At 50.5% G+C, this 16,522-nt stretch overlaps 1 protein-coding gene across 1 annotated transcript in view; it reads left to right on the top strand.

The window, feature by feature from the left end:
• The window catches only part of LOC147196902 (protocadherin-16-like), an 82,341-nt gene extending 69,383 nt beyond the window's left edge, over positions 1 to 12,958 (top strand). Inside the window, exons 11-21 of the mRNA XM_086126218.1 lie at positions 2,477 to 2,716; positions 3,927 to 4,052; positions 4,869 to 5,078; positions 5,449 to 6,315; positions 6,404 to 6,517; positions 6,595 to 6,806; positions 7,107 to 7,258; positions 7,389 to 7,519; positions 8,332 to 8,618; positions 8,686 to 8,827; positions 8,893 to 12,958. Of these exons, the coding sequence (XP_085982344.1) occupies positions 2,477 to 2,716; positions 3,927 to 4,052; positions 4,869 to 5,078; positions 5,449 to 6,315; positions 6,404 to 6,517; positions 6,595 to 6,806; positions 7,107 to 7,258; positions 7,389 to 7,519; positions 8,332 to 8,618; positions 8,686 to 8,827; positions 8,893 to 11,489 (5,078 nt within the window). The 3' untranslated portion in view covers positions 11,490 to 12,958. The remainder of the gene's footprint in view (positions 1 to 2,476; positions 2,717 to 3,926; positions 4,053 to 4,868; positions 5,079 to 5,448; positions 6,316 to 6,403; positions 6,518 to 6,594; positions 6,807 to 7,106; positions 7,259 to 7,388; positions 7,520 to 8,331; positions 8,619 to 8,685; positions 8,828 to 8,892) is intronic.
• Positions 12,959 to 16,522: the final 3,564 nt, after the last annotated feature.

Genomic DNA, 16,522 nt, shown 5'->3' with positions numbered 1-16,522 from the left:
TGTGGAGATGATTGATATATGGCGATTACCGTAGGAGACGTTGGACTGCAAGATTCATTTCAACCCCCGCAACTCGAGTTTCTTTTTTGCAGCTTCTTTGCATGTTAAAATCCGCCCCGGAACGGCCATCCCTTTGCTCACTTTTTATATTTCCACCACCCGCTGCGAATTCCATTCCACCGCCGCAGCAGCAGGCCGGCCCACATGTGTTCACCTGTTCCTGTCATTTCACGGCTCCCCCCCGTTTGAAGAATTTGCGGCACCTGTAAATTTCTCCGGCCGCTGTAGATCCGCTCACCTTTGAACAGTGAAAAGAGCCCCCACCCCCCACCCCCCGACCCCCCCGCCGCCATCTTCACCTCACCTTCCCCCGCTTCCATTGATCGGCTGCTGTAAACACGCAAACTCTTGTCATCCTCTGTGAAACTTCTGAAAGGGGGCGGGGCGGGGGCGCTCTCGGTTTACCGATTATGACTTATTTCACTCAGTTGGAAGCCAGACAGATGAAGAGGGAATGACAAATATGAAGCACACGCGCACACGCAAGAGCCCACATACACACAGCATCATCCACGAAAGAGCAAAGAACCTCCTGCTCGGGCTTCTGGGAACCATTAGAGGAGAGGGGGGGGGGGGGGGGTCTGGTGGCGGTTACGCATGTTTATGCCTGCGCACGTGTTTGTGTGCGACGGCGCGCTCGCGTGAGACTGCGTTGCTCAGTCAAAACGCTGACCTCGGGGGCTGTTTAGTCCCGTGGGCTTTGTTGTGGCGTCGGAGACACGTGTCTGGCCCCGCCCACCTCATCGTCCTCAAGTTTTCGCGCGGGATGGAAAGAATCGGGGGTGTGGGGGGGGGGGGGGGGGGTCTGTCACGCCCATCACAAGTGTTTTCATGCTCACTTGTTATTTGGAGGGGAACAAGCATTGATCTCCTTAGCACCTGGTTCGCGACGGGGGAAAGACCGAGGACCATAGACCTCAAGTCCATTCGTGTGCCGTGTGTATGTGATGTCATCAAGTGTGCCGTGGGAAATGACCCACTTTCACGTTCAAACTCCAGCTTGGCAAGGTGGGGTTTCGCAACGTTGTTGATTATTTTGCGCCTCATTAATACGTATTGAAACTGGGACTCAAACGGGAGACTTGCGTCAAGTATCAGAGCTAAAAGAACCACGAGACGCTCTCTCAAAATCTTCGCTGGGCTCACGTCACCTACGCCGGCACTCGCTAGGTCGAGAGAAGCTCTCGGTTACTACTCAGCCTCAACACGTTGCCGAGTCAAACGGTCGTCTCCTCCGTGGCGACGAAGAAGCTCCATTTCTGATAAATGGGCTTCGCCGTATATGCTGTGCTAACTGATGTTTGGCTACTTTTTGAGACTTTTCATAGCATTTGCCACTCCAGCGATCCTACCTACCAACCCCCCCCCCCCATGCTAGCAACATAAGGCAACTTGATGTCTTCCCATCGAATCGTGATGAATGCATTTCAGCAACTAACCTCCGTGTTGTGCAAAACGTTGTGGCGCCACTTAGAACCACCCCAAATGAAAATTCCTCTCTCCCACATCTTTTTTATTTTTTAAACCTTTCACATGTGCTATGAGTGATCGGGGATCGAGCTGAATCGCGGAGTGAGTCAAAGAAAAAAAATTCAAAGCGGCAACTCGGACCAGATTAAAAGCTCAAGGGCAAAACTCTCTCTCGAGAGAGAGAGAGAGGCTCCAAATCAAACCGGCGTCGGCTTTCTCTTTCGTTCACGTTGCAATTTTACGCACGGAATTGAAAAGGATTCGACGCGAGCTCATGATCTAAAAGGATCAAAATAAGCGGCGAGGAGCGGTGCCCCCTTCATTTCCACGGCGCGCGGCAGGCCTTGATGTTGCGTGTCTCCGGCGCGTGTTTACGGCTCCTTCCCCCGACGGCCGCCGCGAGATGCTGTGGAAAATCTTGTAAATTGCGGCCAGACGGTTACAAGCTGTTAGCGCAGCGGCGCTGGCGGTTGTGAGCGTTCAGGTGGGCGAAACTCTGCGTGTGTGTTATTCGGCCCTCACACGGCAACTTTTCACACTTTTTTGGGAGGGGGGCAGGGGGGGGGGGCGACCGGCTGGAGAGCGAGCGCCATGTTTTATGGCCTCTGATGATTTCAGCCTGTTTTCACGGTCGTCTCGTGCAAAGACATCACGACTGACAAAAGGTTCAAGATCTTCGAGTCTTGGATGGAATTTCAGAGGGAACCCTAAAATGCACAAGAGCTTTCGCATTTATTCGCTTTTATTTTGACTTCCCGCGAAGTTTTGAAGGCGCTGTTCAACGTTTCAAGAACAAAACTTGCAGTTCGCTAACAAGGAGCTGAGCGGCAAATTTCACAACTGGTTGTTTGATCCATCAATGAATTCAAACTCGTTGATTTGAAGAAACCAAAGTCAAAACGGACCAAAAATAATCCCGAATACTCATCCCCCGATTGCCCCACAGGTTCTTTGTCCATCTTCAAACCCCTGGACCGCGAAGAGCGGGAAGTCTTCAACCTGACGGTGGTGGCCGAGGATCACGGCGCGCCCTGCCGCTCGTCCACTCAGCTGCTGCGCGTCTTCGTGGTCGACGTCAACGACCAAGCGCCCCGCTTCGAGGAGAGCCGCTACGAGGCCCAGATCTCGGAGAACCGACCGCGAGGGACCGCCGCCTTGACGGTGTCGGCCGTCGACCTGGACCAAGGTGATAAAGCGCGACTATAATAAATGAATAAAGGCTCAATCGAATCTCCTTCTGTTTCAAGGTTACGTCACGCTATTAACCTGAGCCGCCTAACAATAAGTGGTACGGGATCATAAGATTATGTTTTTATTTAAAAGTATTTTTACTTCGGGTGAACTTCGGTTTTGTTGGCAGCTTATTCCAATTGATGGCAGCATTACAGGTGGAATCGAACCTGTGGCCTCTGTACTCTGTACTGTGCCATATATATATATATATATATATATATATATAGATAGATAGATAGATATATACACACACACACACAGTCATACCTCGGTTTTCGACCATAATCCGTTCCAGAAGGCTGTTCGAAAACCGAAACGCTCTTTTGGAAAAAAAAACATAAAATCTTTATTGAACACATCTGCTCACAATGGAACGCTAACCGAGGAAGCGTCACTCCCTCGTGTAAGGAAGGCGAGAGGAGTCAAGTGGCGCATTCAAGTGTGCTCAGTTTGGTCGAGAACCGATTTTTGGTCGTAATCCGAAGCATAAAAAACTCGAAATTTTTGGTTGAAAACCGATTTGGTCGATTACAGAGACATTCCAGAACCGAAGTTTGACTGTATATACACACACACACACACACACACACACACGCACACTCACAGACAGAGTGAGCAGTATAAAGTTGATCTTCCAAAGGAATGACAGGAAGGATGATGTGCGGCGTGTCCTTTCGATTGCCCGCAGGAGCCAAAAGCAATCCCAGTTTTCCAAGATGTTCTGTCTAACAACCAACACTAGACAAAGACCGAATTGTGAGCCACATCTCTCAAAGCACGGAATGATATGAATTATAGTATGATGACAACTAAGTTGGATCTTCGAAACCGCGTCGCTCTCACAATTGCATACTCCAAGTCCAACAAACATTCTTCTCTTATGGCTTTTTTTTTTTTTTTTTTGGATTTCCATGCGGCGTGACTCAGAAGCAAATAAAAGAAAAAGCATTGTAAACGTTCAATCCAAAAGTGATGAGCGAAGTAAACAAGGCGAGTTTTCTGCCAGACGCCGCCGTTGTGCTCTCACACGCACCTGGAGAAGCCTCGTTGCTCAGTTACTTCGGCAACCGATAACAAACAAATAAGGGGGGGGATAAAAAAAATGAGTCATTACACTTTATGCTTTTTTTTTTTGACAGTAGATTTGTGTGTTTCTCCATCAGGATCTAATGGGAAGGTGACGTACGGTGGCGTCTCAGTGGAAGGTTTTACCATCAATCCTGTGACGGGCGTCATCAGCACCACTCGGTCGCTCGACAGGGAGCTGCGGGAGTACTACACTGTTACCGGTACGAGCTAGCAAAAACATTTTTTGTAATGCCCATTAAGGAAAATTAACAGTGGAAAACAAATGAGATGGGCAAACAAAATGGATGACTGTGCGACGTGCTAGTGGTTAGCATCAAAGGTTTGTGGTTCGGGATGGAATGTCGCCTCCGGGCCTTCCCACGCTCTCATGTCTGTTAGCTTCATTCAAATCTGTAAATTGTTCCTAAATACGAATGTGAGTGTCAGCTCTCTTTTGTGCTCAGTGAAAAATGGATGGTTTAAAAACATCATTTTCATTCTCGTCGTTGTCCAATGGTTTTTTTTTTTTCTTCATATTTTGGACTAGTGGCCACTTGCCTCATCGCAACCCTCTACTTCCTCGTTGTCGTGGCAGCGGTAGCCACGCTGGGCATTCGGTCCTGCGGGGGGAGGGGGGGGGGGGTTTGAGCACTCATTTGCATATGAAGCACAACCACCCCCTCAAAGTGGGCCGATTTCAGTGAGGCTAAACAAAAAGTGTTTGAAAAGTGTGCTCAACTGTAATTTTTGACGAATGTATGTCATAGACGTGTTAGTAAGACACCTGGGAACTGTTTTAAATTGTGCGTGTGTGTTTGGGGGAATGGGGGGGGGGGTGAAGCACATCATGTCTGCTTTAAAGAGGTGATCAAAGGCAGCGCAATCACCATGGAGTACTCCGAGCAAAAAACACTTTGGAGCCATTAGATACCGGTGGGCTCGTTACTCTTCCAAATCGCTCCGAGTGACACGTCGACGCGCAACCGCGTTGACAACATACATAACACTCAACTGAATTGTTGTTTTTTTTGCCTCAGTTTATGCAAAGGACGGAGGCCTTCCCCCAAACTACGCCAAAGCCACCGTGATGATCCGTGTGCTGGATGAGAACGACAACGCCCCCGTCTTTGGACGCCAGTACTACAGCATCGAGGTGCCGGAGAACATGGACTCTCGCCTCCTTTTCACACTGCGAGCCACCGACCAGGATGTGGGAGACGGAGGGAAAATAAACTACAGAATTACGGGTGAGGATGTGTACGGGATGTACTGACTGTACCTGTAAAGTGTCCCCCCCCCCCCCCCCCCCCCCCCCCCCCGCCATCTCACGGTTCACCTACTGCGGCCGCACAAGATTGTGGATGTTTTTGTGGACGTGGCTAGCCAGTTTTTGTTTTGGGTTTTCCAGTATACCGACTAACTGAAATGCCCTCACATGTGGGAAAGGAGAGCCGCAGTCTCCGATGCACTTTTCAAGATAAATGCGAGATTTGTGTCGGGATTCGGCATTAAAACTGTTAGCCACTGTGACAACCCCCAACGGGAGAAGGCAATTAAATAGTCGCAGAATTCACAGCCAATTCTCAATTCCCCGTGTCGACTTTGCTCTCGTTGCAGCCGGAGACCCCGCAGGCGATTTCCACTTGGACAGACAGTCTGGTGCGCTGTCCACCTCCGGCCCTCTGGATCGAGAAAAGAGAGCCAGATACACGCTGACGGTGGCCGCCCAGGATCAGGGCCGCCCGCCGCGCGGCAGCAGCGCCACCGTGGAGGTGACCGTCATGGACATGAACGACCACAGCCCGCAGTTTAGCAGCAACGGCTACACGGCGGACGTGTCCGAAGACGTGCCCATCGGCTCTTTGGTTCTGGACGTGAAAGCCGCCGATCTGGACGATGGCCCCAACGGCCAGGTGGTCTACTTCCTGAGCCAGGGCACCGAGAGCATGTTCGTCATCGATCAGAACACGGGCCGTATCATCACAGCGGCGCTTCTCGACAGAGAGCGGACCGCCTCTTACACCTTCGAGGTGTGCGCCGCTGACTCGTCGCCTTCCGACCCTCGCAACGCCACCGCCCGGGTCACCGTCCACATTCAGGACGTCAACGACAACGCCCCTTTCTTCATTCAGGACCCGCTTATTTTGAACATTTCCGCCAGCGGCCTGTCGGGCCCGAGAGTGCTGGCCACCATGAGGGCCGAGGACAAGGACTTTGGGGCCAACGGCTCCGTCTTTTATCGCTTCGCCAACTCCGTGAGGGGCTTCGCCATCAACTCGCTGACGGGAGCCATTCAAGCCACCGAGAAGCTGCAGGCACTGACCCAAAGCCAGAGGACTTTGATCGTGCAGGCTATGGATCAGGGCAACCCGGCTCAGTCCTCCCTGGGGGTGGTTGTTGTTTATATCAAGGAGCAGACCTACAGAGGGATTCGCTTCTCTCGCGCGGCCCGCGACGTCAGCCTGCAGGAGAATGCTGCCAAAGGTCGGTCGGGGAGATGAAAGATAACGGACATTTGTTTCCAAGTAAAACTGTACTTTAATTTAAACTTTGGATGCATTTCATGTTGCAGGCACAGTGGTAACCCAGGCCCAAGCCCGCTACCCAGATGGCTCTCAAAGCGGGGTCAGCTACAGTCTTTTCAGCGGAAACAAGTTGCAATCCTTCGGAATAAACACCATTACCGGTGAGTGGAGAAAATGGCGGCGGATGCTCCAAAAAGTGGCCCAAAAATGTCGCCTTACGTTTCTTTACGCGAATCAGGTGAAATATGGGTCCAGAAATCCGAAGGGCTGGACTACGAGGAGACCCCCAAACTCCGCCTCGTGGTGAAAGCCGAGACGGCATCCTCCAGCTCCTACATGGCGGTGAACTTAATCCTGCAGGACGTCAATGACAATTTGCCTCGCTTCCAGCTCCAGAACTACGTCGCTTATATCCGAGAGGCGCAGGGTCACGATTTTCCCATTATCCAGGTGCGCTAGTACGAACTCCCCCACCCTTGCCCGAGTTTATTGTGGTTGGCCGTTGTGAAGTTATGGAGCCGAATAGAAACACTCTTCACTCTTGAGCGGCCTGGATAGTTTCACCGAGGCGCAGTAATGAATGGCTGTATTCTCGGCACTCCCGCTGAACGTATTCAATCAGTTGTGCCTTGGAAGCGGGTCCACGGAGTCCATTTTATTTCATTTGGACCCCTTTGGCAATACTTCTCACCGCATCGAGTTACGCTGAAACGGCGCATATTTCTTTAGTTTCATTCAATCTTCTCGCAGGTTGCAGCAAACGACTTGGACCAGGGTCAAAATGGCCAGGTGACATATTCCATCCGGCCGTCGTCTATGAGCAGTCTGTTCAAGATCGACCCGCTGACTGGCAGCATCAGCACCACAGCCATCATGGACAGAGAGATCTGGATGCAAACAAAGTCAGTCTTTGTTTTAGAAAGGGGGGGGGGGGGGGTTCTTTTTTTCCTTCCTCATCTCGCGCTAAGCATCGAATGATCTGACACGATTGTTGAAGTGGAGGCTGAAGAAAGGGTCTTTTTGTGGAACCAGGCTCGTCGTCACGGCCACAGACCGTGGGACCCCGCGACTGGCTGGCTCTGCCACTCTGACGGTGATCATCATCGATCTGAACGACAACAGGCCCATGATTCCTCTGCCTCGGGAAATCCGAGTACCTGAGGGTAAGTGGGCCAGCTACATTTCTTTCCCCCCCCCACCGGAAATGTGAGAGAGCCCAAACAAGTTTTAGCGTTCAATGCGTTCGCCAAAGAATTTAATTTCTTATTGATTTAACAAAGCAACGAATATTTTTGCACACAGCCGCCGTAATTACAGGAGCAGAATCCATTTTCTGAAGACTATTCTTAAGGAAGTTCTGGCTGCACATGCATGTCAAGCTCAATAAAAAAAAAATGTGTTGAGTTTAGCGATCAGAGTCAGTTTAAGAGCTGAGCCCCCAAAATCTAGCCGGATCTCGTGTTTTCATCTCCCTCTTCACATCTAATTGGGCAATGTCAATATTGAGGGCGATAAAGCTTTCAGCAGGTTCATGGCGAGTGTCGTGGTTCACACAGCTGCCGCGGGCTAGATTGCTGGTCAGTGCCCTATTCACCATCGCCCTGTATTTGCCTGCCAACCGGCGCAAGGCGTGGTCCTTCTTCTGGGATAGGCTTCACCTCCCCTCTCCATCTTGACCAAGAATAAGCGGTATTGAAAATGAATGGATGCAACTGGTGCCTTGGAACGGAAACCTGTCCGCCCTGACTGTGGTCCAGAGGCTAATAAGTAGGAATGACTAGCGCTAGCAGCATGGCGCAACTGCAAAAAGTGCACTTGAAAGGCTTTCTCGGATGTAATTATGAGCTGGCAGAGAGGGTATGGGGAGGAGAACGAAAAATAGTCTCCCGGTAGGAGGCCTCCACATAGCCAAAACAGTTCTAAAAACTGGCCCGCGTTCAGTATGCGAAAACCTCTGCCCTTGTCTCATTTCCAGACACCCTGATAGGCACGGTTATCAGTCAAGTGACCGGAAACGACGTGGATTCCGGCCCGGCCCTTTCCTACACGCTCCACCTGGATGGCGACAGCCAGGGCACGTTCGGAATCCACTGCTATGGCGGCGGTGTGTCTCTGACAAAAGCACTGGACTACGAGGAGAGAACGTGGTACACTCTGACCATCCGATCGTCGGACTCGGAACATCAGAGCGAAGCCAATCTGACCGTGTTGGTGGAAGACGTCAACGACAACGCACCCGTCTTCACCCAGGATTTATATCAGGTATGGCTGCGACAGCAGCGTTTTCATGGCGGCGAAACGAATAAAACCATCGCTTGCCATCCGCCAGGTGACGGTATCGGAGCACCTCCCAGAAGGCAGCGCTCTCATCACCGTAACAGCCACTGACTGGGACTCCGGGGACAACGGGAAGATCACGTACCGAGTCACGTCATCCACAAGGGGTGTCTTCTCCATTGACCCGAGCAACGGTAATAATCCTCTGCTCAATATCTCCCAATTTCCGAATGTAATTCTTTTTTTGGCTTCCTTGCAGGCACTCTGTTTGTCAACCAAAAAACCGAATTGGACTTTGAAAATCCCTCCATCCTCGTCGTCGTCGAGGCTCGAGACCGGGGCACTCCATCCCTCTCATCCGTCGCTACCATCCAAGTCCAAGTGTCCGATATCAACGACAACGCCCCCGTCTTCGTTCAGTCCGAGTACAGAGCTTCCGTGTCTGAAGACGAGCTTCCCGGCTCCACGGTTCTGAGCTTAGAGGCGGCGGACGGGGACCTGTCGCGTGACAACAGCGGTTTTGATTTCGCCATCGCCAGTGGCAACTCCGGTAACGCCTTCCAGATTGAGAGCAGCGTGCGCTTCCTGGAAGGCAGGGGCTTCCAGACGGTCGGAAGCCTGATCCTGGTGGAAGAGCTGGATTTCGAATCCGTGTCAAGTTATAACTTGACCGTGGTGGTATCGGATCGCGGGATCCCGCAGCGCAGCTCCTGCGTGCCGATCCTCATCACTGTTACGGACGTCAACGACAACCCTCCGGCTTTCGCCCGAGGAGAGTACAGCGTGGTGCTGAGCGAGAGCGCCGCAGCGGGAACGGAGGTGCTGCATCTGTCCGCCAGTGATCCGGACTCTGCTCCCAATGGGGAGGTGCAGTACTCCATAAGCTCGGGAGACAAGTCGGGCCTTTTCCAGGTGGAGCGCTGGACCGGGGCCTTGAAGCTCCAGCGACCTCTGGGCGGTGAGAGCCAGTTGTCCCACATGATGGTTGTCCAAGCTACGGATGGCTCGGGACACTACGCCTTTGCCCCGGTCAGCATCGACGTGAAGGACATCAACGATCACCGGCCCTTCTTTCCGCTCACTCGCGTCACCGCCAGCATCAGGGAGAATCAGCCCAAAAACGCCTTTGTGACCATGCTGCATGCCATCGACCATGACACGGGGATCTTTGGAAAGTTGCGCTACTACATGCTGGAGGATCCTCAAGACGGAACAGAAGCCTTCTTCATCAACCAAACATCAGGGGAAGTGCGCACCCGCTCCACTTTTGACTTTGAGAAAGTGAACTCATTCGATTTCGTGGTTGCAGCCATCGATGCCGGCAACTATTCTGCTACCGTCACCGTGCAGATTTATGTCTCCGGGGAAGATGAATACGATCCGGTTTTCACCTCCGGCGAGTTCTCGTTTAAAGTGCCCGAGGACGCAAAGAAAGGTCAGGTCATTGGCAAAGTGCAAGCCGGAGATGAAGACGGCGGCCTGGACGGCATCGTTTTGTACTCGCTGTCGGGCAGTTCGCCGTATTTTGAAGTCAATAAATCAACGGGCGCCATCTCGCTAAAGATGGACAGCTACGGCGGACGCGCGAGCCGCTCCAAAAGAGAAGTGCGCCTCATGACGCTGGACCTGACAGCCCACAGCCCCCTAGAGACTTCGCGCACGGCCACTGCCAAAGTGACCGTGGACGTAAGTCACACCTCTTTCGGCCTCGCCTCAGACGTGAACGTGCTGCTCGTCAGCGTCATCGCCGTGTCTCTCGGAACAATCGTCATCCTCTGCGTCATCGCCGTGGCGCTCTTTTTTGTCAAACTGAGGCGCCGGAGGAAAGAACAAAAAAGACACCGACGAACCAAGGCCTCGGCCACCATGCTGCACAAGTTTGAGGAGACGAAAATAGCCGCCGATGAGATTATTTATCACCAGGCCCTTCCCGGGTACGCCGCCGATCAGAGCGGCGGCGGCGGCGGCGGAGGTCCGTACACTCGCGGGGGATCCTTGGACCCCTCCCACTCCAGCGGCCGTGGCTCGGCGGAGGCCGAGGCGGCGGAAGACGATGAGATCAGGATGATCAACGAATATCCTCGTGTGTCCAGCATCTCCTCCTCCATGCAGGAGCGCATCTCCGCCCGGGGTCCCGACTCCGGGATCCAGCAAGACGCAGACCAGTTATCAGATGTGTCTTGTGAGCCCTCTATCGATTGGTTCAAAGGGAAGAAGATGGGCAGCCTAAATAGTACCCTGCTCGCCGGGCAGGTGCCGATCTACCGAGATGAGGGGGGTGGGTATGTGGGCATGGGGCGGAGTCTCGGTGTCTCCCACCATAAGGACTATATATTTCCCGAGGACGGGAAGCCGCCCGTGGACGGCTCCTTGACCGCCATCGTGGCCAGCGACGAGGAACTGAGGGGCAGCTACAACTGGGACTACCTGCTCAACTGGTGCCCCCAGTTCCAACCTTTAGCCAGCGTTTTCACCGAGATAGCACGTTTAAAAGATGAAACGGCTCCCCCACATCCTCGCCGCTCCTTCCACCGCAAGAGCAAAGCAGAGTCCCGAATCGATCCGCCTCCGCTCATCACCTCCGTGGCGCATCCTAGTGCAAAAACTGTACCGCCCAAGCCCGCCGCGGGGAGGACGTTCCCCCACCTGTCGAGTTTCCGAAGGTCTCCCCTTAGCAGTGAAGGATCCATCTGCTCGGTGGCCATGTCCCCGAGTTTCTCCCCGTCCCTGTCGCCGCTGGCGGCGCGCTCTCCGGCCGTCACGCCCTTTAGCGTCTCCCAGGGCCCTTCGGCGTCCATCATCAGCGCAACAGAACACAATCTGGAGCACATTGACGAGGCTGAACTGAGGATTTGAACTTTTAGAGACCATCTGAAACCGCAGGCTTACACTTTATGACCGCAGCCTTGGGTCACTTACTGTACGTGCTTTGGCAACATTCCGGGCCGGCACATGTGCTGGAAGACAAACTGAAATGGCCACAGTGGACTTCGGGCCATGGACTATGTTCTGATCCCGAACGTTATCCTCCTCTTGGTCCATGTTGATTTGTACAGTCAAATAGGGGGGCGGGGTTCAAACATGATGTCAATATTTTGTAGAAAAGGCATTGTCTATATTTTTATACTTGCATATGGTTTTCTCACAAGAACATGGCAGTCGAGTCGCAAAGGGTTATTGGAAAAGAAAAAAAAATCACCCTCCTGTTTCTATATTTGTATATTTATAGCTTGTACTGTATCCGCGTTTGTACTGTAACCTTCAATTGTGTTTGTTTTTCTTTAAGATCTTCCAGATGTTGCTTCAGATTATTGTAAATAGATTTCGACCTGGACATCTCTGCTTGTACAAAGACTCCAGTTCCGCCGCGAAGGTCGGTAAACCGTGAATGTGAGGCGCTTTCAAAATGTGTGCTTCACTCACTTCAATTTATCACACAGGAGCTGGCCTTCCCACTTCTCCTTGTACACCATCAGAAGGTGATTTCATGAAAGGGAGTTCAAAAAAAATCATATTTTTTAAACATTACACAACGTAAGCTCCAAAGCATTGCTTCTAAACTTTAAAAAAAAAATCGATATTTTATCCCAAGTTTGTTTTGATTTTCAAATGACAGCAAATGAAGGACCATCACTGAATGCTCTAAACTAAACACATAGAATGTTTTATCCTTGGCCATAATTCACCATGACGGTTGCCTGCCATTTAAATAATACAATGTAAGGCTTGCTAAATTGCAAACTCAAGGATTATTTAATCCTTGGAATTATTTGATTTACTTTCCCATATTCCCCGGTGTTTAATTCTTCAAGACTTTAAATAGCACGCATGGATTTTTGGGGTATTTTATTATTTATTGTGTAGGCAGTCCTCGGAAGCTTCAGAGGTTGCATGTAAATTATGATGAAGAATCGTGGCAAGTGAAAATGACCAGATATATCCGCTCATCGACTTAAGGTACCTTATGACTTTTTTTTTTTTTTTTGTATGGACCTGTGTCACTTCTGGAGGAATGTGTTAAGCTCAAGTGCCTGATGAAAGAAATTTGATGTAAACGCGGTCAATCTTATGTCTTAAATTTGATATTAAAATAAAATGGGTGTCCACATTTTCGATAGCCATGCTTTTCACAAAGAATGATGCCCAATATATGACTAGCTAGCTACTGTATCTGTCTCTCTAGCTAGCTAGCTAAATATCTGTCTCTCTAGCTAGCTAGCTAAATATCTGTCTGTCTCGCTAGCTAGCTACCGAAGTTGACATGAATACCACGAAGGACCACCTGTCATTGCTACCTGAAAAAAAACAAAAGTGGACCAGACCTATTGTTGTGTTCTGTCTGCTTATGAGCATCTGCAACACACAGTAAACCGTGTATTATTCTGAGCCAGAACACACACACACACACACACACACACACCGATGCGGAGATGTTTTGCCCCAAAACTTTTCCCAGCTGGAAATAAAGGAGGAGCTGCCTAAAGCGGACAATCCGCTGATGATACGCTTGGCCTCTGTGTCACGGTAATGAGCCGCGCGCGGTTCCCCGGAATGATCGGGGGCTCACTATTTACACAACAGCGCTCAGAAGATACGAGCAAAAGAGGGCGAGTCGGGCCATTACTCAAAGCTCAAATTAAAGACTCGCCATAAACCAAATGAGATCTGTCATTTGGCCGTCAAAACGGAGCGCATACGCAGGAGGCGGCCGCTCCCTTTACGTGCGAGGAGCGTCGTTGTTTTTTCCATCATGAGTCTATTGAGATGTCAGGGCTGTCACGAATGCAAGAGCCCGACTGCGATTGCTACTCGTGCTACTTTTTCCTCCGACAGCCAAAACGGATGCGAGGGACGCTTTGAAATTCTCCACCGTACTTCATTAAAGATATTCAAAGTAATTGGTGTTTAAAAAAAGAGAAAGAAAAGAAAAAGGATGCCCAGGACCTTGGACATTCATTTTTTTTCTCGTCACAATATCGACATTTTCGAAAAGACAAATTATTTACCAGAAACCATCTTTCCAAAACACTTCACATTGGTTACGCATCTCACCTAACGCCTAAAAATCAATAGTTTACAGATAATTTGATTTGATATGTCACCTTTGAAACCTTTTATTAGAAGATCCGTGACCTCACAAAAACCTGAAAAGGGTTTTTGAAAAATAATTGATGGTTCATGGCATTCCTTTTCAAATCTAACAAGTTACACAAGTACATTTCCTGAAGAAGAACCAAATCCCACTTACATAGGGGACCTTATATAAAGTATATTCTGTGCGGCAACTCAAGTATGTCTTTGCACTGGACGACATGAATAAGAAATAAGAGTAGTAAGGATTGAACCAGTCGGGGTGTAACGGCTCCTATTAGTTTCTCGCTCAGGGATTCTTTGACCACGGAGCTCGGGCTTGAATCATTCGCTGTGTGTTCTCCCGGAAGCTTATTCCATTTCTACAAAGCCGGGATGACTTTTCTTTTGAAATCTCAAGAAAAGAGAAGAGGCGCTAAAAGAGTTCGAAGACGTACCTGACAACAAAGATGGCAGTAGCTGAGCAGGGGCTTTCCAAGGGCATTGATTTAAGATTCAAGACTTCGTTTCTTCTTTTTGCAACTTTTGGTTTGTCAGGGACATTCGTTTGAGATTCGGAACTTATTTTCAGCCTCTCTAGCTTCCATTCTTCTGCTCACATTCAATCTTTTCAAAGTTGAAAAATAAATGAAACACTCCTTGAGAACCTTTGAGCCCAGGTCCATGCCGCGTTGCCTTGAATGAGGTTGACGGATACAGAGCCGCTTCTCCTCCACGTCGAGAGGAGCCAAATGAGGCGGCTCGGGCAACCGATTAGGATGCCCCCAGAACACCTCCCTGGTGAAGTGGATGGGGACTCCCAGAGACGGTTTCGCTTCTATTGGGAAAACGGGGCCAGTCGAATTCATATTTTTACCACCCAGATAGTGACGCAAGTGTCCATATTTGATCTTGTTGAAAGTTGCCGTATACCTTATTCTAATTGTCATTTTTGTACTGCAAGACACCTTTTTTTTTTTTTTTTTTTGCTTTGAAAAATGTCTTTCATGCATATTGATCGTGCTCACTCTTGGATCAAAGAATATGCCAACGACGACGATATTTCAGGCATCGTTCAAGCCGGCATTCGTTTGCGGCATTCGCAACTCTGTCTTTGTCGTCAAGACTGCAAGTGGCTTGGCTAAAAGCGCGCGTGAGATTGTTGACACACGCTGTCAGGAAATGCAGCTTTTCGCACGGCCACCTGTCATAAAAGGTGGCACCCTCCCTCGTCTCGGTTCCCGCAAACGGTTGCCGCGCCTTAGAAGTCGTCGACAGCTTCGGGTGTTTTTTTTTTTTCCAGCCTTGAAGACATAATGACTAAAAGGACTGTGTGTGTGTGTGGGGGGGGGGGGGCGTAATGGTTTTAACATGGCCTCTGCACAAGAGCTTTGTGCCATGGCTCTTCTCTCTGAAGAGCTTTGTGTGCCGATTTGGCTCCAGAAATAGGCTACGTTTCAAAAGTGTTTAAATGTGGCTTGATGCCTTTTTCATTTTTTTTTCACAATCAAATCATGCCAATGAGATTATGTAACGCTTGTTGTTTTTTTGGGGGGGGTTTTCCACACAGTTCATCAAAGGAGTTTTTTTTCCTGTGTCACTGATCTGCTTGAGAGGTGGACACGAAGCAATAAGCGCTTTCATATAAGAGGTACCGTGTTGATCCTGCATATCTTCCAGATCCGCTAAAAATGATCAAGACTACTTGTAATGTACGGCATTTGAAAAGCCAGCGTAAGTGCAACCAAGCCATGTCTGCCATCTAGTTGCAACTGGTGATATTACGACATGAAACTACTGCACAATAAAATCTTGCTTTATTCATGTATTTATTTGAAAATTAATCACGTCGCCACTCGGAGTGCGGTCGGGGTGGGCACACGCGTGCCCGCGAGCCACCAGTTGCTCATCCCTGCTTGAGGTGATCATCGTGAGAGGGAATAGCTGAGCAAAGAAACGCCGCTGGTGTTGCGCACATTTCGTTGCTTCGCTTGGTTCTGTGCGGAAGATATGTTTGCATTCCCGCCAGGTCTCTGTTGCGGCGGTTTCTCTGCTTGGACGGGGGCCCCCGAATACATGTTGGAATGTCTTCCAATGTGGATCTTTAAAGCAAAGAGCTGAGCTGTTTTGGCAGGGCCGAGTCTCTTCTGCTCAGAAGCCGAGAGTGGCGTCCAGTCAAAATGAGGCCAGCGCGGCCGAGTCATCCTTCTTTTTCCATGCCCGGATTACCCGGAAAGCCTTCATACCTACACTTTGCACGGAAGTTGCCTTTCGCGGCAGGTCAGGCTCCAGTGATGCTTCCCACAATCCCTTCTCCAAACAGTCCGAAGAGGAACTCCACCCCCCCCCCTCCTCCTCCTCCTACCCGCCCCCCCCCCCCCCTTCCCGATCCTCCGCTACTGTCTCTTACAACTTCTCCTTGCCAGGCATCTTGCGTGACTAGAAGGGGAGGCGGTGATAAAAAGATTTCGAAACCCGTTGGCACGTGAGCCCTTTGTCTATTTTAGGAGAGAGAGAGAGAGACAGCGTGCGCATTCGGGGGTTTTTTTCTGCTTTGAAAACAAAAAAAGCCACAGGGAGAAATAGGCAATAGCGAGGCAAAAGGGGGTCTGTTTCTCATTTGGCCTGGGCCTCGCCAGCGTCAGAAGAACCACAGCGGTACGCGGGGGGGGGGGGGGGGGGTGGCAGACGAGAGGGGTGGGGGGGCAGAGTGTTTTTCCTGCAAAAACCACAGCCAAATCTTTTCGGGGGCCCTCGCCTCTTCGAGACTTGTCACTTAGCAACCCGACCCGCCCCAGCCGGGCCCGGATCCCATTCCA

The sequence above is a fragment of the Hippocampus guttulatus genome, chromosome 12, assembly GCF_054856545.1.
Source record: "Hippocampus guttulatus isolate MCC_2025c chromosome 12, RoL_Hgut_1.0, whole genome shotgun sequence".
Classification (NCBI taxonomy): domain Eukaryota; kingdom Metazoa; phylum Chordata; class Actinopteri; order Syngnathiformes; family Syngnathidae; genus Hippocampus; species Hippocampus guttulatus.
Note: the sequence above shows the minus strand (reverse complement) of the source record. Positions and strands in the feature narration are given on the sequence as shown.